Source organism: Corvus moneduloides, chromosome 5 (genome assembly GCF_009650955.1).
Source record: "Corvus moneduloides isolate bCorMon1 chromosome 5, bCorMon1.pri, whole genome shotgun sequence".
NCBI lineage: Eukaryota > Metazoa > Chordata > Aves > Passeriformes > Corvidae > Corvus > Corvus moneduloides.
Genome location: NC_045480.1, coordinates 43,684,036 through 43,706,853, shown reverse-complemented (window position 1 = coordinate 43,706,853; position 22,818 = coordinate 43,684,036). Strand labels below are relative to the sequence as shown.

The 22,818-nt window shown below is 40.1% G+C and overlaps 1 protein-coding gene across 1 annotated transcript; it reads right to left on the bottom strand.

Annotated features, from left to right (window-relative positions):
• Window positions 1-4,958: 4,958 nt before the first annotated feature.
• Window positions 4,959-22,677, bottom strand: HADH (hydroxyacyl-CoA dehydrogenase). Its single transcript, XM_032109595.1, has 8 exons — window positions 22,529-22,677; window positions 19,155-19,283; window positions 17,695-17,852; window positions 12,843-12,969; window positions 11,527-11,616; window positions 9,922-9,994; window positions 6,723-6,839; window positions 4,959-5,689 (listed from the first exon to the last, which is right to left on the bottom strand). Exons 1-8 carry the CDS (start codon window positions 22,655-22,657, stop codon window positions 5,571-5,573), a joined length of 942 nt encoding a protein of 313 aa, XP_031965486.1. The 5' UTR covers window positions 22,658-22,677; the 3' UTR covers window positions 4,959-5,570.
• Window positions 22,678-22,818: the final 141 nt, after the last annotated feature.

The following is a 22,818-nucleotide window of genomic DNA, read 5'->3' as shown; positions in this document are numbered from 1 at the left end:
TATCAATTTCTATTGCACAAATGTTTAATAGATCCATTTGAGTATGCAAGGATAATTAAGAAAAAAAGGGGGATTTTATTTGGTGCTAATTCACCACATGCAAATTCCAGCTGTTTACTGTAGACCTACCACCAAGCATACACTTCTTCCCACAGCTCATCAGAAAGCCTCTTGCTGGTGAAAGTGGTTAATCCACAACATTTTTGTTGCTGAAGCCAAGACTCCCAAATGGGGGGTTTAAGTTACTAATGACAAAAAACTTGCATTCTTTAACTAGTGAATACTGTAAGCGTTTGTCCATTTACAGAAAACCACCCTAGAAGTGGTTGCTGGCAGAAAAATTGGACCAGAATAGAAGAAGCTGTTACTAGGCAGGACAGAGATGCATGAAGCAAAGCAGCAGCAAACAACAGGCTAGGAAAAAATCCTGTTATCTGGCAGCATGGGACAGCCAAAGTAAGCGACAAGTTCCTTAGTGCCCGCCAAGCAAAAGCCTTGTGCTAAAATATCCTCCTGTGCCTTGGCCAACTTGCTGCATCTGACCCAGGCTGGAAACAAAGCCTGGCCTTACGCCTCAGTGTGATGCCTCATGCCACCACACCACAAAAGAAATGGCTCCTTTAATAACTAGGCTTGAGGTTTTGTATTATTCCTGCCCCAGAAGCAACCAAAACTTCCAGCCAGCATTAGAGCTTTATGGTGCTGGTTTCTCTGCAAAGAATGCACTGCCGTGAGTTATTTGCAATTTATGGAAAACCAAATAGAAAAACTCCAGGGGAAAAAAAAGAGAAGAGTGAATTGAGCAAGTGCAAAGCTGCTCTATGGGCATACAAACCTGAATCTGACTAATATATTATCAGTAAGATCTGACATCATCATAGACTGTTCTGTGATCTCATTTAATTTAAGACTCTGCATAGCATTGCATTTATGAACTAGTTTACTGGATAGTAAATGGTATATAAAGAGTGATTTCAGTTTTGACGTGAACTTTTGAGAAGATGATAAAGCTCAGGGCAGATCAGTCTACAAATCATCTTTACAGTTACCAGATTGTGGCTCTACTTAACCCTTCTCTATCACAATTCAGTAGAAGCACATTCCTCTGGCTGTGAACAACAGGAAAAGCTACTGAAGGAACATATAACATGAAAAGATCTAGCTCTCAAAAGAATCACAGCATCTGCTTTTGCTCCTGGTCTCAGCTCGTCCAAAAAGCACACGGAAAAGGCATTATTCAGGTCAGTTTTATAATTGCTCACATGGCTACAAACTGTAGTGAATGAAAATACTGAGACGTGGGTCACTGCTGTGGTACTAGTTGGTAAAATAAGAGTGTGCCTCTACAGGTGCAGCTACAGGCGCCTCTCTTGAAAAAATGAGCTCCAAAACTGTCAGCAGTAAATTTCTAGGGAAAGTTGGTCTCTACAAACTACAGAAGCTGCTTCTGGTTTGCCCACATCTTTAAAGTCACTTGGTACTGTAAAGCTTTCTCTAGATGCAAGAATAACAATGCATTAAACAACATAGATTGTCTGCCAGTACCTCCGTCCTCTAGCACTCGCCTTCTAGCACCACACCTGGCCACAGGAATACACTGCATTGCATTAGCTTACACCTAACTCACAGCCTTTACTGACCAAAGCTTGGCACAAAGTCAGGAACACACAGGACCTTTTCACACCAAAATCACCTTTTGGGCAGGCAAACGAAACACCTCTTTTTCAGATGCCCTCCTCTTTCTAGTAACAGATACAGATTTAACAAGACAATCATATCTCACTACACTTTATACATCAAATTTCTTATTTTTTGCTTCTTCACCCTGATAAACATTCACTAATTTATAGTAAGGGGATCTCCAGAAGAGATTGACTGATGAATCTCAAAAGTTTCACAGATACCTGGAGGTGTGTAAAAGTCCTATCCACAAAACAAGCCACCAAATATGGCATTAAGAAAACAAACCCAAATCACAACCAAATCTCATTCAGAAGTCTTCCACTACCTTGCTTTTCAGAGACCTGATTCACTGCTGGAATACAGGGCTGGTAGTACCTGATCTCATGGCTCTGAAGAGCCAATGTTATATGCTGGAGTTAACTCCTGTTAATCGGTTTTTGAAGGACATTTGCATTGTCACCTCAAAACCCCTGGGTTAGATGGCTTGGGGGACAAATCCAACTCATCCATGAAAGAAAAGAAGATAAATTTCCAAGTTATTTTATGCAATTGCTCAGTCAGTCATTCTTTCTACTTTGTAAAATAAGGCATTGGTTCACAAAACTCTCATCTGGATAGAGCTGAGCGATTCACTTCAAGACAGCTATTCATTTTCAGGGGCTAAACTTCCATCAACAGACAATCACTATAATTAAATAATCTGGCAGTGCTACTTCCCCAAATAAGCTCCTACCAAGGTGATGCTCTGCAAGGAACAAACTCCACTTTCCATTCCAGATTCAAATCCATACTGCAAGCTGGTACCTGTATCTTCCAAGAAAACTAGTCTCCTACAGTAGTATACTGGAAAAGCTCAATGACTTGCAAACACAGATGCAGATTTAGAACTTCAGGACATCTGCACTTGACCCACATATAAGTAGTATTGTGTTCAGTGCCATTAATGAAGAATATTTTGTTTGTTAAGACAACGCCAAATTTCAACTTCTACACTCTTCAGATCAAACTTCACTGCCACCTCTTGCACTTTATACTCCATAAGCCACTCCTGCAGAGCACCCTCCTCTGTCCAATTAAGATTCTGCTTTCAAGTCCCTGTTTAAAATTTGCTGTGCTCCCGTTTTCTCCCCCGCCATGTCAGCAGCTAGGTTGACCACAGATGGAGCACATTTGGCAGCTGAAATGACCCAGATGCTGAATCTGGAGCCATCTTCCCAGCTGCAGTCTCTGGGCTCACGTCCGACTCCTCAGCTGTTGGCTGTAAAGCTGCCCTTGAGCTGTGCCAAGCATACATCCCAAAGCTTTGACCAAAGTGGGGCAAATGCTCTAAATCTGTGAGGCCTGCTGACAGAAAGGATAACAAAGACTAAAGGTTTTAAAAGTAGGCAGTGAGGGAAACTAGACACCCTTCCCCCCTTTCTCTTCTATCCCTCATATTTTTCCACAATCTCTTTTCCACTATTAATAAAAATTCAAGGAGAGCTGGATGGTGAGAACAGGTCTAATGTACCACATCCTAGTCTAGCAGGAATCTCTAGCAGGAGATTCCCCTTCATCAACACTATGTGCAGTGGAAGGTGGCTCGTGTACCTCTGCTTCAAGTCACAGCCACAGCCAGGGCTGGGAAATAATCTTTACTGAGGAAAAGGTGGCAATAGACAATTCCTTTATTTCATTACGTATTCTTTAAGCTCTCTAGAAATCTTTAAACTATCAACGCCATGGAAATTCTTGTAAAACTCAGGAGTATTTAATATCCTACCTCTGGCTAATTTCCTCATGACCCTGAACCTTAAAAGGGACTTCTACATCCTCCATGCCTCCCATTGATGAGCAAAAGAAAAGGCTTACCTTGTTTCAATGGCTACAGTCATTCAATTACCACTACGCATTCTGATCTAGATTTAAGAGGGAGTATTTGAAGTTTTCACCCTTTACCTCATCTCTACTCATCCTGGCACAGCACTCCACATGCTGATAAAATAAACTATCCCCACCCACCATTAAAGTACCTTCACAGGGCCTATTCTGCTAAAAAGAGAAGTTTCTTCTCAAATAGCAAGTTCAACTTACAAATGCCTCTTTTTCAGGTTTCTTCTATTTATTACTTATACACATACTGTACCTGTTAGAGCTCCTGAAAGGAAAACACTGTTTTAGAGAAAGTTTATTTTTCAAAATATCACATTTAATAGTGAATATTATTTTGCACATTTTACATTAAGTAGCCTATGCCTTGCTATAAACCTACCCCTCTCCAAATCAAATCATCCAAGTAAAGGGAGCAGTAGCAAATTACTTCTACCTAATGTTTTTGTAAAAAACAAATTGCATTTTTTAAGACACGAGTAATACACATTCTCACTTTTAATTACTACTGAAAACAGTAGTACTGAAGCTAACTTCACCCTGCAGTACTTAAAAGTCACTAAACTGAGCTATGAGCATTAAGAACCTTCAATGAAACAGACTTCATATGTAAGAAGTGGACTGTATTTTAGTAAAACCAAGTCAATTTAACAATATATTAGTAAAGGAAAGAGACTGTCTATAGTACTGTTTCTTTCCTTTAACTCTTTCCTTTCAAGACAAGTGGCCCAAAATCAGATGACAAGTAATTAAGAACCAGGATCCAATAAACCAAGAATTTTGTTCCCTACTCAGAGATTTCTTGTGTGATTGTGTACAAGGAAATTAACATCTGTCATCCTCAGTTTCTTTATATGCAATCTGAATTAATGATGGAAGAAGGAGGAAGAGGCAACTTGGCATTAAATAATTATTCATAATTTCTGTACTTAAAAATATACATATAAGCACTTAGTACAGAAAGTAAAGAAACACTACTACCGAGTTGAACTGGAACACCAATCCTCACGCCCACTTGCTCTGCAATACTAGGAGAAAAGGTAGGATTTGATGCACTCCCACCATGGACAAATTCAACTCTGCTAAAACCCAAGGAAATCAAGTTGCAAAACAGAAGTTGCCTCACACAGCCAGACACACTTATTTATTTACACAGCACAAACTCCCAACTGCAATCCTGAAAGTACTCAACTACAGTAGTAGTGTATTGTGTAAAAATGACACTTTAAATAGAGTCAATTTACAGGACTCTAGAAAACATTCAGAAGCGTTCACCAGTGTCCTAGCTTATGCCCTGAGAACATAAATCACCTAGAAATCTTCATTATGTTCCTACAGCACCTAGCAAAAGTAGGCCCCCAACCACTAATTGAAAATGCTAGAAAACCCCAAGACAAATCATGAGCTCTGCTTTTAAATGCTTTATTGGGAACCTTCTGCTATGGGAAACAGCCTGCCATTGTGGGATTCTTTATTTATTTTTAAATATGTCCTTCAAAACATTATTGTTCAAGGCACTGTAATTTACACCTACAGATTAGCGGTGCACTTAAGAAAAATCCTAACAAAACATCCAACTGCCTGTCCAGGCTGCGTTTGCCAGCGTGGGAAGAGACTGCCACCCTGTGGGCTCCATCCAAGACACAACTGCAAGCCCTCAGACTCAATACAGAATTGCTGAAAATTTTATTTTTAAGAAAGGGAGGTTATTTTTAGGATTTTCCCCATCAATATAATAATGTTTCAAATACATAAATTCACTTGTCATTCTGTACTGCACCTGAGAAAAATCAACATTTCATGAAGGCACTGTACATAGAAAGATTTTCGGAATTACAAGAAATAAACAATCTACCAAATCAAGCTTTGACCATAGTTAACTAGTGCAATCACTCAGCTCACAAGTGAGTTATGTTCTAAACGCAGCTTGTGCCACCCTTGGGAAGGTTTAAACACCTGTATTATGGCAACACTGAATAGCATATACAGATAGTTTAACACCTCTTGAGGTCTGGAGTTCATTTGTATTTGTAAAATCCTTCTCCAGTCTTTTTACCCAGCTTCTTTTCTTCTACCAGTTTATTCAGGAGTGGGCTGGGTGCAAAAAGAGGATTGTTGGGCTCTAATGAATGCCATCCTGGAAAGGAAGGGAAGTGGATGAATTAGTAACAGTTCTGTTTATATGCAAAGACAACAGAGATCTGCATCTCCTTAGAAAACCATTAGAAGGTCAGAAAAGTGAAGAAAGACTGGAACTTATTCTAGGCTCTCTGAGACCCTTCAGTACAGCTTCATAAAGCCCAGATCAGTATTGACAATTATGCACAAATCTAACAATTAGTCTTCAAGCTCAGTGTTCTCCAAACACCTTATAATCTCCACCACTGAGGATTTTTTAAAAGAATTAAGGAGAACTTTTGAAACATATTTAAGTACAAAGAAATAAAATAAAGGCTCTGCTGAGAAGAAATTCAAGTGCAAAGAAATTCCAAATTGAGTTTCTACCTTTGAAACACACAGTTACTTAGAACAATGTAACACTACTCCACAGTACTGACTAAAAGCAAAAGAAGTTCCACTGAAAATGCCATCTTCAAAGTGACATTCTGGCTCAGAGGATGTTTAAGCTGCTCATTCAAAAAAACACAACAACCATCAATGAGCTGTCACCAATTATGTATGTTTTTGTTACTGTACTGACATTTACCCACTTACTAAATGAAGTGAGAGGGAGATGGTTCACTTATGTCTTTTGAAGTATTTACTGGGTTTCTTATTAATTAAGAATGAAAATATATGGCTGGTAGAAAAAGGATAGGGGGTTTCAACATTTGCTGCTTTTCAACAGAATTTCCCACCTCCAGTAGATGTCACTGATCCTTTTTAGTTATATAAAGTACCATTAACGTTAATACTATTACTTTCCAGTAGCACCTGATGAAGTCAGCAAAGCCACCACTGTTCTGTCCCCATGTACAAAGGGTACAGGCACGCAGTACAAATGCTGCACTCACACAGCATTCTGAGCTGAATTCTAACTCCTTTCTCCTCAACAGTTCAAAGGCTATACCATAAACATTCAGTTTAAATAATTAAGAGTCACATTTGCATTAGAACATCTACAATTTAGCTAAAAAGGGGAAAAGCAGAAAAAAATAAGCATGCAGTACCATCTATAATGTATTTACTGGTATCCAACCCAACATAGTCCAGCAGTTCAAATGGACCCATGGGATAGCCAGCCCCAAGCTTCATAGCAACATCAATATCTTCCTTTGATGCATCTCCTAGAGAAAAGATTGACAGTTTGATGAACAGAGAAGATTCCACATCTCCTTGGCACCACTTATAAATAATTAACAGGGTGTTATTTCACCCTGGTGCAGCTCTTCACAGAAATCTCTGCTTGTTTCACAGCCACAAAAACTGGAGTCAGCATACACATGCTGAAGCATAAAGCTGAACCTCTCACAAAAGAAAATTTTAAAAAAAGCAAGCCCTGCAGGCCTGCTTTCCATTTTCCTGGCTTCCTCTTGCATTTAAATACAGAGCACTGCACTACTGATGGAGCCACAGCTACTGTGCTGAACCTATCAGAATGACTAAAGGAAGGACTGGTCACTGAAGAAACAAGAGCTTCTTTTAGAGGCAGCAGAACAGAGTAAGTAAGGAAACAACTCAATTTCAGCTTCGTCAGATCAGCAGCAGCTTTTGAATGATGCACAGGATGGAGCTACCCTTACATTACAACTTCCAGAACACAAGTGATATCCAGCTGATGGGTAAGGCAGGCACGGAGAGGGGAGCTGGAGCAGCTGAGTAACATGTTTAGCTACAGCACCTATCACCAGGGGATATCTGTTGGGATCAGAGATGGCAGATAGGAAAGACCTGAAATGACTGTGCAAGTGCAGTTGAATTCATTAATTCCAACATTATTTAAAAAGAAATAATCAAAATTATCAGAAATTTGTTACTTCTACTTCAGTCTGTGCCTATAAAAATACAAATCCTGCATTGCCACATTGTCACAGTTAACTGTAACCTCATTCTTTAGCTGCATACATATTTTAGACTGTCATCAAAGCAGACGCACCTCTACTACATCCTTCTAACTCATATTTTGATAAAGGCAGTGCATTTTCTCTGCAGATCCTATAAAAAGGATGAAGTTATACAAACCCCAGAGGTACTTGTTAAGTAACCTCCGTGCTCAATGCGTACAGGTATTCAGGGTGTCCGGCAGCTTGGCAGACATAGCCTGTGCAATTTATACACCTAAGATCAGAGAACCTTAGAAATAAATTTACAAAATCTCTTGTAAAGGTAACAACTTCAGTGACAGTTCTGTATGAACTAATAATTTATCTATACCTCCCTTTATTCTTTAAAGCCGACAATGGTTTTTTCAAGCCTCATTTTATTTCTGAGAAGCTGCGGAGAGTAGCCTTACCTAATTCTAACATAATTTCAGCTTCCCAAATTCAAACACAGCTAAATCCTCAGCTCATCTGCAGTTGATGTCAGTATACATACTTGTTCTATCAACAGATTTGTCCCACATTGTTAAACTTGGGACTTGGCCACACTAAAGTTTCATTATAATACAATAAAAAATAATAAAAGGGCAAACAAGGGCTATATCCCTAGTTCATTCTAGTCTCTCCTAGTATAAAGCAGACTTCCACAGAAACTTAGCTGACTGCTTTTTAGTTTTTCCACTAAGAACAGAGAAGTACAGACCACTAGACATTAATATTTACAATATGTCCCCTGTTTAAGTCATTGTTAATATACTAAAGGTATTTTGCGTATGCAAAAGCACACACTTAACAGAATGAGATTTTGTATAAATAAAAACTCAAGGACTAGCCCAATAAAATGGCATTTCAGTGCTTGGGATTACCAGGAAAGAGACACAATTTCATTCTGACGTAGATGACAATCTGGCTCAAGTGTCTACTCTGAGAATAAACACAAAGGATATGATAAAAATTTAACCTGATTCACTGGAACATATGAATTAAAAGACAGCCATCAGCCTTCTCAAGACATCAACCAGCTTTTTAAATAGATTTCATTAGAGTTAAAAATTCACAAATTAACTTTAACAAGTTTGGAAATATCATTCTGTGGGACAAAATACAAAAAGAATAAAGATTACATCAAAATATTGCTTTGCTTAGGCAGAAAGCAGTCAGTTTTAACATACAAACTCAGTGACTGTTTTCTTCTGCATTTAATTAAAAGTTCTGTTGTCTCCTGAAATATGCACAACGATACATGTCACTTAACAAAGGCACCTCTTTTAAACACACTGAAACACCCACACACTTTATTTAAAACTGTGACTTTTTCTAAAAGAATAATGCCCCCTTGCATTCATGCCTTTGCCTTTCAAGTCATTAAATTTGCTCTTTTCTTCCTTTGAGATGTAATTAGGTACATCTGTTGATGGATAAACAAGTAGTGGTGTTGATTTTTTTTTTGGGGGGGAGATCAAACCATCCCTTCTATGTGATTTAAAAGAGATTTTTAATATTTAAAGCGTATTTGGTGGAATCCTGAAAATGGAGTGCTTTCATCTGTAATAAAGCAGTGATTTCAAAAACAAAATGTTTCAAATGACATTCTTAGTACCACGAAGCTATGAGCAGAGCACTTGAAATAAAAGCAATTATAGTCTGTAATTTCATCTTTATCTACCACATTCATTATTGGCTTCTTTTCAAAACAAGCATCAATGCTTTGAAAAATTCAGTGGTTCTTTGGGGATTCATGATTATTTCTACCTATGTATTAATGTAAAAGAGACCAGCAGTGAGACTGGAGTTCCTGAAGAACCTATGTCTAAAAAAAGTACACAGAAGGGGAACAGGAAGTTTTACGTGGCAGTAGCTGAGCCCAAATCACTTCTGTGCCAGTAGTGTGACACTATTATACCACTTACCTCAAAACTGGTGGCTTCTTTCACAAGCCCCATATAAATGAACTCAGGAGAACTTTACTAATAGTCCCATTATGGGATTTTCAATCACTTTTATCAACATCTCCTGGGAGAGAGAGGGAAGTTCCTGAATAGCTGGCAGAGGACACTCACCTTGTCACCTCCAAGCCAGAAATATTTTCCACCACCAGGAATTTCACACACAAGTAACTAGTACCTTCCAACTCTGCATAACCTGACATTTCAAAGTGAAGGGAAGGCCTTTCCAGTCGCATATGTTGGCTCATATTTAACATTCTCTATTCACTTCCAGCCTTTAATGTCTGAAAATTTTGAGGGAATCCCAAGACTTTTCTGAAGCAATGTAACATTTAGCAGTGTTAAATGTCAACATTCCCTGAATCCAATATCCCACCAAGTACCTCTCTCAAAAAGTCGAACAGCTTCCATCATATACGGCACTAACAGACGGTTTACAATAAACCCTGGAGTATCCTAGGAAAAATAAAATAGGAATCCTAAGTAAACACGCTTTACCAGAACTATACTCAAAAGCTACATGACAAATGAAACAGGAGGATGAAGACACTTATTGTAGCATTACTTAAGAGACTCTCTGAACTGCATTTTTCATGTCACTTATCCGGTCAGTATTAAAGCATAAAACATTGTGAAATTCAAATAAGGAATGGCACATAAGCAGTCATCATGACTGAGCACAATAAGACTACTACAAGCCCAAAGCAATTAATCTTAAAACAATTTAATGTGGACAGTCTTTTCTTTATCAAGATTCTAATGATACAATTTCCTGAAGGATAGGAGAGAAGCAGTTCTTCCCTAGCAGGTTTTTTTGTGTGTGTGTCCACAACCAGAAACACTCCTGACTAAATAGTCTACTTCTCCCTCACTGCTCACTGGTGACCCATACTTTTGAAAGTTAGGATCATTTTTACAGCAAACATCAACACTAACAATGAAAAGATAAGACACATGCTATCAGAAGGTAACGAATACAAAACTTCTTTTGCACAAGCATTTATCAAAAGCAATAGTACAAACACAAGAGAAAGAGCTTTGCAAATATAGCGTTGTTTTGTATACTACTACTGTTTCAGATGTTTATTATTCATTCCATTTTATCTCAATATTTAATCCAGAGAATTCCAAGCAATGTTTCTTCCATAAGCAAGAATTTAAAGAAAGTAAGTTCAGGAGTGAATACTGCATTATTCTCTATCCAAGCTAATTTATAACAATTCATCCTATATTCTACACATTGCATACTGCAAAACTGTGACAGAAGCAGGATAAAAGTCAACTGGGACCACAGAACAATTTAGCCAGAATTTAGAGAATATAGCCAGAATTAAAGAATACAACCAGAATTAGAGTCCAACATCCAGATGTTGAACACTGGTAACTACCAGATTGCAGGCCCTTCTTATGAGCAAATGTCTCCTGGGAGCTGTGAATCTCAAGGCAGTAGCTTGCATAAAGCTATCCAGACCATAGCTTAATGGATTCAGAAAAAGTGTGCTTTGGCAGTAGGGTATTCCTCTAGAGAAGAAAACCCAAAGCTGAGAAGCAATGAAGATTAATATGCTCCTAGTTAGTGTAGTTTTAAGAAAAACTTGCAATGAGTACACACCATGGAGGATTCATGCAACTGTCTCACAGTACAAGAGGCAGCAGTCTTGTCTCTGGCATGGCTAAAGATGAGCTCCTGCTCATGCTCTCCAGTCTAAGTTTTTGCAGAACTTGGAAAAAAAAGACTCCATAACAGTAAACCCTGATGCTTGTGAGTTTTGCTGCTCCAGACAAGTTGTCTAAAGTCACTGAACTTTGAAGACTTTGTGGTAAATGTGGGTGTTTTGTCAAACTGCTTTTAAAAGAGATGACAAACTGGACAAGAAACAGCCTGGAAAGTTTTGAAGTGCTCTTACAGCTATTCAAACCCACCTCATTAAAATTACCAGTCTACAAGAACAGACCCTCCAAACACTATACAGTCAAAACCTACTCACCTTACAACTGACAGGACTCTTTCCTACTGCTTTACTGAAATCCACTAGTGATTCAAAAGTCTTTTGGCTGGTCATTGGAGTCTTGATGACCTGGGTAGAGGGAAGGCAGAGAAAGCATAAGCATATTTATGAGCAGAATCTCATTTCCCCATTACAGCAATGTAATCCAGAACACTCTTCCAGACATTCAAAGAATGTTTTGCAAAAAAACCAACTTCAATGGATATATATGTAACAGACACAGAACACTATTTTAACAGCATTTCACAATTACGTGTTTCTTTAAGACACTTTCCCACTCAGCCACTATGGATGGATGGTAAAAGGGACCATTCTTTGTGAGCACACTTAAGAGATTACGGTGTATCAAAACAACTTTAAAAGCTACATAGTCTCTGTTGTCTTGGGAAACACAAAGACATCACTCTAGAGAACCATTTGAACAGATGTAGTTCCTGATATAACAGGTCGCAACAGCTACCCCACCTCACTACAACCTCCTCTCAGGAAATTTTAGGGAGTGATAAGGTTTCCCCTGGGCCTTCTTTTCTCAGGCTAAACACTCCCAGCTCCCTCAGCTGCTCCTCATGTGAGTTACTCTCCAGACTTGTCACCAGCTCTGTTTCCCTTCTCTGAACATGCTCCAGCACCTCAGTGTCTTTCTTGTAGTGAGGGGCCCAGAACTGGACACAAATCTTAAGGTCACCAGTGCATGTACAGGGAACAATCACTGCCCTTGTCCTGCTGGCCATACTATTTTTGACATAAGCCAGGATGCCATTGGCCTTCTTGGCCACCTGGGCACAGCTGGCTCATGTTCAGCTGCTGTCAGCCAGCACTCCCAGGTCCTTTTCCTCTGGTCAGATTTCAGCCGCTCTGTTCCCAGCCTGTAGCACTGGAAACATTGAAACAAACACGACTGACTTTGCTTCAAAAGTCACAAGGCAGTTAAGATTTCATCTCCTGGCATTTTCTATTGATTCCTACACTAGTAGCAGCAGTTCTTATGAATAAGCCTGCCTGCCTGAAATGACGGCTATAAACAGCACCTCTGTTGGCAGTTCAGTGGAGAATTCTGGAGCCTTGAGACTGAAGAAGTTACCTCTGTCTCTTAAACTTGCCCCTCAACAGAGACTGCAGCACCCTCTAATCACTAGAGGTAGCTAATTCCAAATCAGAACAGCTGCAAACTGAGATCAGCTCTGTCGATCTAACAGAAATCCTACTGCTGACAATTGCACTGCTGGGCTGCAGTTGTTACTATGATGGAAGGTGATCATAATATCCCCTGTAAGGTGTGCTCACAAGACACTCACCTCCACAAGCTTCATCATAGGCACAGGATTGAAGAAATGGAGACCACCGAATCGGTCCTGCCTGGTGGTTGCATTTGCCATCTTTGTGATTTGCAAGGATGAAGTGTTGCTTGCAAATATCGTATGCCTGGAAATAAGAAATATATAGACTGCATCAAGGACAGTAGGAGACTGAGGCACTAAACAGAAATATTGGTTAACCATCCAAGAATTCTCAGAAATATCCCAGCAGTTTATCATGGTCCTTTTGCTGAGGTCTAAGCACAGGAATGACTAAACAACCACTGCAAAGACCGTGTGAGTTTCTGATTCCCGAGGAATTATATTGAATACTTCTATTAGGTGCAAGAAAAAAAGACTGCACAAGTAGAAAATTTTATTTAACTCCCCAGATCCATTCCAGGTAATTCCTTCAGCAATCCTGGAAACCTAAGGGTATTTTTATTTGTTGTTAAACACATTTACACAGTTATTGAAACCCAATCATATGCCACGTCAAAAATGCACTTCGGAGTCTTACGGGAAATTTGCAATCTACTTTGTTTTAAAATGACCAGTGATAGACATGATGAGCAAACCTACCAACAGAGCAAAGATTTGATGGGGAAAAAAACAGAGAAAAGGTAAAATCTGCCATGCATAGGACACTGCAAAGGATACACAAAATGCCAAGAATTTTAAGACATATATGAAGTCTTTTTCCAGACTTAAACCAGATTTACTAACTGCAATTTATAATGGTTTGGGTATTTTGTTTGTTAGGATTTTTCTTCCCAAAAATATCTCAAAACCTCAACAGCTCCACTATAGTGACATCACACCAAAAACTTACAGAAATGGCTTTTTCTTCAAATCACAAAAATCAGAAACTAAATTAGAGATGAATACCCACCTTCCATTCTGGGCTGCATCCTACTATCCCTTCATAAAGTTATCCTACTAGACTCAACAAATGTTTATCTACATTGATATTTTGCTTACATTGTACTAAGATGTAACTGAGCTTTACAACAGAGCTTTCAGAAAAATTATGTCCAAGCCATGGGGACATCTTAAAGTGGCATTAAAAGAAAACATTTCAGGACAAAACCACCCACTTTGTTTTCCATTTTTTATTATGTTATCTTTTTCATTATAGTGAAGGAAATAAAAAATCCTGAAAATTCCTGTTTACTCTTCTTACAAATATTCTTTTGTTATCTCTCCAGCATAAAGTGGCTTTACATTGCTCTGAGGTGAGGTACTAGAAGGAGCAGTCTGAGTTTCATAGTTTTGACCTTGCAAGGTCAGTGCATACAGAAGTCACTTATCCTCACCAAAAAATTGCCACTGTATATAAATATTAAAATAGTCATATAAAAATTAAGCACATTGATTTGTGAAATATAATCATTGCTAGGTTTATATCTGAGTTCAGTAAGAGATATTGCCTCAGTAGCTCTTCTGTGGGTGAATACTTGCAGCCTCATACAACATAAAGCCTTGGAAAAAAGAACAGCATTGAATTTGCACTGTGAAGAAGTGCATTTGAGTTACACTTTCTTCTCTGACCAACCAACTGATTTCAGTTGAGTTTAAAATAGAATTTTCATGCCTCTGTGACTTAGAATTACACAATCCATGCTTCAGGTGACAGCCGAGTTAGGAGGCTTTGGAAAGCCAGTACTAGGGAAGCCATAGCGATGGCTTTCCCAGCACCAGTGTGCTTTCTCTTGGTGCCATCTAGTGGCTCAGAGGAAGACGTCAGAAACAGAGCCCAACACAAGAGAAATCGACCATTCCAATAAACCCGACTCATACAGTCCAGCTGCCTTACACAGCAAACACTGAACAACGCTTCATTTTGGAACAGTTTTATAACATATTCATTCTAACACAGTGAACAGCTGAAAAAATCTGGCCAGGTCCAAGCTGAGTTTCCACATCTAAAGGTAAATCCTAGACCAAGAAATACTGATGGGTATTCCCACATCCCACAAAAAAACAGAAAGCAAGTACCAAAAAGTTCTTAAAGTGGATACCCAAAAGTTCTTTTGTCATATTTGTTATGACCCTGTTCGGAAAAGTGCTGCAGTGTCTACAAAATCCTTGCCTGACCTTTTTCAAAACGAAAATGCAAGACTGACTCCATTCAAGAAAAGGAAAACAAAACTGAAGAGAGGGTAGCAATGCTTTAGTCTGCTTCAAGGATGATGACCATGTAACACAGTAATATATATCAAATATGGTGAGTATAACACTGAGAAGAATAGAACATACACAAGGAATTTTGCAATGCTCCAAGAACATAAACCTGTATGCTCTCAGACTGATGGCACCCAAGAAACAGCATCCACTATTTCACCTGGACAGTTACCCAGATGAAAAATACCCTGAGTTTCCAAAGTGCTCTGGGGTTGCCAAATGCTCCTGGCTTATTACATTTGTCTTAAACACTTAAGAGAAATTCTCCCCCCACTCACAAATACAACTTCTCTCAACAAAAAAATAGCTTTCCCATCCCCTACATTTATAGATCCACTTTCAGAGGAATTACAGTTATTTTATAAGAAAAGGAAGAGGAATTAAGTTAACTGTGCTCTGTTTTTTCAATGTAATATTTTAGTTTTTTGCACTCACCAGGCTTATTTATTTTCCCTGGAGATGTATTCATAGTGCAAAAATGGGAGATGAACAAGTACATGTTGCAGCTGAGGAAAAGCATGAGCCATGAAATACAGCACAAAAGAAGAAAAATGCAGGGTTTCACAAAGCTTATGTTTCACAGGCAGAATTCATCATCTTGTCAGAACACCTGTCATACCTAGCCCCTCAGATTTCCAGCTGCTATCATCCACCTCTGTGGTAAGTCCTGAGATTTGAATGAAGCCAAGTCCTCCCTCCACAGCAGCCTGGTCTTTCCTGGTCTCTGCCTGTAACCCACACTTCAGAGGGCCATCAATGCCCAGAGCCCCTCAGAAGCAAAGCTCCTCCTGAGCCTCAAAGCTGTCTTTAAACAAATCCTGTCTTTGTTACCAATTAACCACAAGTCTACCACCCCCTACTGAGCTGACAGAACTGTTAGTCCATATAATAGGTTTGTAAATTTCGAACTATTCAGTCTTAGAAAAGGCTGTAGAATGCTTGCACTGACATGGAGAGCTTTCCATTCTAGCACAGTACCATGTGGGATGACTAAAGCCTACGGCTTTCTTCTAACACATGGAAAAACACTAGACGTTTCTGTCTTTCCCCATATTACTCACGTGATCTGCAACTCTATATTCTCTCACAATTACAAGTTCCTTTTTATATCCAATAGCTAATATTTTAAACATCTGACTACTAAGTTCCACTATTTTACAGGTTTTTCATCTAGACCTTCTACACTGCAACCCATTTTCTTCGCCATTCACTTCACTTTCCTTTATCCTATACATAAGTTACCTGTATGTTTATAATAATTTCCAAATATCCTCTTAAAAGGAAGGCTTCTTGTCTTAGTCATTTTTCCCAACCCTGCAAAATCAACCCTTTTGCAATGGGCAGGAGCATATTTGAACAATTTCCAGTATCTTTTAACACTGTAATGTAAAATTCAATGTTTTACAGCAGCTATGCTGATGAACAGCTCAGACTTCTGAAAAATAGCCTCAGGTGTTCCAAACACACATATTTTCAAATGAGTCCCTATGTCCAAGTCTCTATGCCCACATTTCCTTGCTGACTGGTTTTAGACAGTTTGCCAGTTACTACAGTCTAATTTGCTCATTAAATACTCGAACAACCAATGGTCTGTTTGCACAAAATAAGCACAATCCAACCATAACAAGGTACTCTCTTAAATGTGAAAGGCAGCTACTTTCTTTTCTGTGTCAGGGCAATGGCAAGTTACCCTGTGCTCAGTACATGGCTGCTTGTGATCATTTACTGTTTTCAAAAACACCAGGTAATTTTAATTACTGACAGTATGAGAAAGCCTGAAAATCTCCCCAGGCTGAAGTCAACTAATGATAACATCGTTTCTCCCCTGACATGATATTCAAGGCACAGCTTGCCCAGTTGACAGGCTAGACAGTCTAGAATACCTCCTAGCCAATACCCCAGACTTACTTGCACTAGTTAAAATCTCAACCTGCAAGCAGTCAAGGTCTTGTGGTCCTGACTCATCAGTTACAAGGCTCAACTTCCTGAGTCTGCACGCTCACCTTAACAGCATTTTTGGGTTTGGATAGAATTCAACAGTAGCTTCCAACAGTTACCAAATACAGTTCAAAGACATTTTCAGGGACTTTAAGTAACTGAATGAGTGTTTACTAAAATACCATTTACCCTTTTACACCACACACAATAACCAGCAATGAGCAGTTTCCAAACTCTTGTAATACAAAGTAAACTTAGTTCATTTAAGACACTATTGAGCTGAGACTTCTTAAAACCTGATTATGTCAGGTGTGCTGAAAAGAAATTCTTTATCACCCCAATTCCCTATTTAAGTATGGGAACACAACATTAACCATAACCCACAACAAGTATTGTACTGGAACAAGTTCGTTTTACTGTTCTGCATTTGCAGTTGGATTTAGATTTGAACTTGCCAAGTAGATGGGCAACCTTAATGACTAAACACACCTGGAACAACAAATGAAGCAATGCAACAAGCAAATGAAGCAATGCAACACACCTGAGAGTGTTTGGAACTGCACCTAGCACAACAAGTATTCCACACCAACATGACAGTCTGGAGCTAGTCTAAGAGAGAAAAACTCATTTTTAAATAAAGCAGCTAAGAAAATAGAGAACTAACTGCAAGTATAAAAACAGAAAATAAAATAGTCTGAGTTTCAAAATGTAACAGGAAAAATACACATACTCTGGGGCAAACTTATCCAGACTCTTGAAGAGTTGATTTTTAACTTCCAGGTTCTCCACAATGGCTTCTATCACCAGATCCGTGCTGTGGACCACTGATGCTGCGTCTGTGCTTGTTGTGAGGTTCTTCAAGGTCTTCTTAATGAACTCAGCACCAGCCTGAAACATTTTCAAGATGCTGTAATGTCTGTTTACAGTGATTTAATTTACTTTTACATGAAAACCCCCTTATGTGCTCGGGTGCTTTTGACCCCCCCAAAATGCAGGCAGTCTGTCACATTTCCAAACCAATGAGAAAGTTCTAAGTGTGTACAGGTACGATGCTTTCCACTGAGAAAATTTTCCTAGCCAATCAAATCTGGTTTTGAAGCAAATACAATACTGTTAAACACATTCTTTTAGGAAGACCATTTGCTGCAGTCCAACCTTCAGCACAAGAGGCTGAGTGATCACCTGGTTGGTCAATCAGTAGCTACAGTTTCAGTGCAAAAGTGGGGAAAAAAATGTTTTCTCACTAGTAAATCTGTTGACATAGTTTATGAGGGCAGAAATCAAACAGAAATGCAAGACTTTCAGCCAAGGGTAAATGGAAACATAGTACCAATAAAAAAACTCTACATGGTAGAATATCATGTCATACAAAAAGTGCAAGCATTATATGGACAGTGTTCTTTTTGATTAAAAGACTCCCCATAATTATATACGTACACTCTACTTACCCTGGCATTTCCATACTCCTGAAAACAAGCCCTTTTCACTCCCTTTGCCTGCTGCACCATTTCTCTGTGAGTCATCAATATCAGTATACATTGTATATGTTAATATGTATCAAAAGAAGAAACGAAACTGCTGTGGAGTTTAGAGAAACAAGCACAGCAACAAGTAACCCTTAGGACACAATGTTAGACACATCAACAGCTCCTCAGTGGCTCGCTGTATGCAAGTCTTACTCGGCAATGCAAATGCAAAGTTATACATCTAACATGTGTCACTTGAAATGCACTCTCATTTCCTTTGCAGTAATCCTGTGCCTAAGTGCTAGGAGGAAAAAAAATAAAATAAAAAAAGACTCCTTACTCAGGTATTAAGATAATATTGTTACTATTTGCTTTTGGACAAAATGGGTGCATTCCCAGGGAACCACTCAAAAACTGCTTGCTATCAAGTTAGGATGAATAATTTGACTCCATTTCACACTTAGCATCTGTTTTAAAAGATCACTAAGTTGGTTTAAATCTTTATATCAAAGCTGGAGTTTACTAAGGAAAGGAAACGGGGTAAAACATCTTTCAACCTCCCTGAATTAAAAAAAACCAAACTGAAAATCCAAGTTCTTTAGCACACAGTGAAGAATGTTTTCTTTTTAAACATGCTCTATAATGCATAACTGCAATATCAGAACTTCAATATGGCAGTTTTTATTCTCCCAAGTTTTCCTAGAGGAATAAAGAAGATGTCAACCTCAGGCTTATCTGCAAACTTCTTCTTTGTCACTCTCTTCAGACTCTCTTCAATTCCTTTTGTGGACTTTTTAAGGATTTCATCTGACTGGTCTACTAATACCACAGTGTGACCACTGGCTGCTGCAACCTGAAAGTTAAAAAAAAAAAAAAAAAAATTCAACATCAATGTCATAAAACAACCAACCATATTGACTTGTGTTGACAGACAAATGCCAGGCAATAATTAGGCAAAAGAGAGCTAAAGAACGTTGAACTAAATGCACTTTACTAGAAAAATCATAAAAACCTGTACACAGCTGGGGTGAAGCTGAAGGGATAAAGGTCTCAAACAGCTTGAGGGAAAAGGAAAAAGAAATCCCTCTTTCCCTCACAATGTCTGCAGAATCTTGTGTCTGAAGGCATCTAAATTATGTGGCCATGACTACAGAACAAATAGCTGTCTTGAAAGGAACAAGCAGCTTAGCTGAGATCCTTGGATCTTGTAAAGAAAAAGGGCTGTGGAAACCAAAACTGGAACGCAGGCAGGGTGAGCAGGTGGCACAAGGGATGACCAACCCTGGGTCCCCAGAACACAGCTCTGCTGTCAGGCCATGAGCATGTCCCTGCAACAACAGGAAGGTGACAGTGGAGCTAGGGAGCAGCAGTGAACATTTGGCACTCCAGAACTCTGCACAGACCGGAGTGGCTGCAAAGCCTCCTTACTACACACCTGGTACAAACACTGGCTCAGCTACAGACAGCCCTATTGGATTGCCTTTTTGGTTGGTATTTAAATTAATTTCAAACGTCTAATATCACTTTCTCATACTGCATCAGCATATTAAAAATCAGCTGTTCATTATCTGTTACTTCACTATTAATTTAATTATGCTCCTCTTGTTAGTGAGCAACAGCCTACCTCCACTTTCAGAATCCCTGAACTAACAGGGTTGTAATTTAGTAACTGTGTAAAACAGATGTTAAACCATGGTTCCACTGATGATTTTAAAGTCACTCAACTTCAGAGCAATCTTTTACCTTGCATTTAACCTTACACCTGGCAACTAAAAACCCTCATGCACCCACAAGACCTACTCCAACAAAGCTAGCTGAAATGGAAAGTACAGATATCTCACGAAGAAAAGCATGGTGATATTCTCATCCAATTTGCCTACTAATCCAGCAAATAAAGAAATGCCAGATTGCCTCTGGAGAACAGCAATAGAGCTTTAACAAGTGGTCAGTCTGCACATGGGCATTTCTTTATCCAACTTGGTTTTTTATTTTCACTATGGTTATCCCATAAAAACACCTGAATCATAAAAAAACCACTTAAACCAAGCTTGTATTTCTACTCCTAACACTTCATCTGCTGCTGATTATTTGTAACAGTGAAGCAAGACCCTTCAATGTTCAGATGAAAAATCATTACCAAGCACGTTTATAAGAGATGCTTCACTGAGGATCCATTTGTGACACCATCACTGACCAGCTGGTGAAAAATCCTAGAAAAATTAACACCTCCCTTTCCCCACCATATTTACATGGACAGGAAGGAAGAAAATGAGACAAGATCATACCATCTCCTTGCAACTCAAACAACACTTGCCTAGACTCTACCATCCAATGATCTTAAGAATGCTAAAAACATGAGTGCTGAGGAGTCAATTAATGCTTTTCTCATACAGAAAAGCTTTTCACAGGGCAGAATCAAAAATTACAGCTTTCAGCCATACATTTTAGCAGAGGTTTGCTTCACCTGACGGTATGAAAAAGCAAGCAGAGACACAGTTTCTTAAGTGTTCAAAAAGGGATGAAAAGCAGCTTTATCAACAGGGTGCAGGGGAGACACCACTCAGTGTTACAATGACCTCTGCTTTGAGATAATTTTGGATTGATAAATTGGAGGCAGATGGTCAGCAAAACAATCCTGGGTCCTTAACAGTATAGAGGCCTGCAACCCCTGTTACTGTCAAATAGCAGACATGTTTCTCTTGACAAGCTGCTGTCTGAAAAAGTGCAGTCTAACAGAACATGAAGATCAGCTCACTTTCCGTGGAAAACTATAAGCTTTGCATAGTGTGCATCTTCCTCAAACATGAGAACAACTTTTCAAAGTTGTTCTTTGATGCTTCCTTCAGTAGAAGCCTCAAGCTCTACTATCAAGATACAGAGGAGTGTTTTTATCAGATAAGAATAAACAGCTAGTTATTTCCTTAGAAAATAAAATAAAAAAAAAACAACTCTATATTCCTCTTGCTAGAGATTTGCCAGGTATGCAGGAAATCTTCAGTTCTGAGAAGGAAACCTATTAATTCATTAAAATGAAGAACTGCTATTCATGAGCTGCAGCTCCAGTCTCACTATCCATTTCCACTTGGGGATGTCTGCCTACTTCCCTTACTCTTGTGAAGTTTGTGAACTACGCTGGTACCCTGGGCAACAGGCTCTTTCTCTGAATTAACTAAGTACCTAAATTTTAGATCACTGAAAGGACTGTCCAGTTTCATGTCCCAAAGCTATCAAGTTAAAGGTGAACTTGAAAGCCAAAGGCCTGAGATCAAACTTGCAATGGAAAATAAGTCCTATTTAAATATTAACCACTTCATAATTCTGAATATATGATAGATATATGCTCATTTTAGTGCTGCATTCTACTGGGAAAGTGTCACTTGATCTGCTCCCTTGGCAAGTTAGAAGAAGCTTCTTTCTGGACCAACATTTTCCAAATATTATTACACACTGTTTACAACTAGTCCACGCACTGTCTTAAGAACCACCTTAAACAAATTAAACAAGCAGCCTTGGTTCCTCTCGCCAACCCGTCTGAAGACGTGCGGATTAGCAAGAGGAGGAGAAGTGTGCAAGCTGAGCAAGCAGAGAGCAGCAGTACTTTGTACCCCGCCTCGGCAGCAGTCGAGCCCAAACGCGCCGCAGTCCGGCAGCGGAGCGCAGGGGCGCGTCCCGGCCACGGCCGAGCGCCAGCGCAGCCACTGCTTCGCACACGAACACAGCCTGGAAAGGCACAGCGCGAAGGAGTTTGAACACGGACTATAACACATTCAGAGAAGCGCTGGGAGGGTTGTTTTGATTTGTTGTGGGTTTTATTAATGTTGGTCCGCCGGCAGACCGCTCGCCCTCCCTTGCCTCGCCCCTTCCCGCCCGCGGACAGCGCGGAGCGCAGCAGCACGGCCGGGCTCGGCTCCGAGCGAAGAGGCCGAGCGGAGCGCAGGACGCGCAGGGGGCGCAGGAGCAGCAGCTCGGGAGGGGCCCGCGCTGGCCGCAGGGCTCGCACCGCGGTCCCGAGCACTCGCCGGGCCTCGGCCGCCCCGCGGCCGCCATGGCGCCTCCGCTCCCCCCCGCCCCGCGGCCGGGCGGCCGCACCGCGCTCACCTGGGCGATGCCCGCGCCCATGAGGCCGCCGCCGATGATCGTGACGTGCTTGATGAGCAGCTTCTTGGCGGCCGCCGTGGCGGCGTCGGAGGAGGCGGCGCGCACGAAGTGGCGGGTGGCGAAGGCCATGGCGAAGGCGCGGAGCGAGCGGCGCGGCCGGGCCGGGAGGGGCGAGGGCCGCGCTCCGCCCCGGGGGGGGAGGCGGCAGGTCCCAGCTGCCCGCCGAGGGGAGAAGCGCGTTAGGTCTTTCACCTTCGCTACCTCTGATTCCTTAAGAGCCAAGCAGCAAG

Excerpts from the sequence above, each read along its gene's own strand:
- HADH (XM_032109595.1), bottom strand. The coding sequence starts at position 22,657 with ATGGCCTTCGCCACCCGCCACTTCGTGCGCGCCGCCTCCTCCGACGCC. Across the intron at positions 19,284-22,528 it reads TGGGCGCGGGCATCGCCCAG|GTTGCAGCAGCCAGTGGTCA; the intron begins GTGAGCGCGGTG and ends TTTAACTTTCAG. Across the intron at positions 9,995-11,526 it reads AGAGTCCTGTCAGTTGTAAG|GATACTCCAGGGTTTATTGT; the intron begins GTGAGTAGGTTT and ends TATTTTTCCTAG.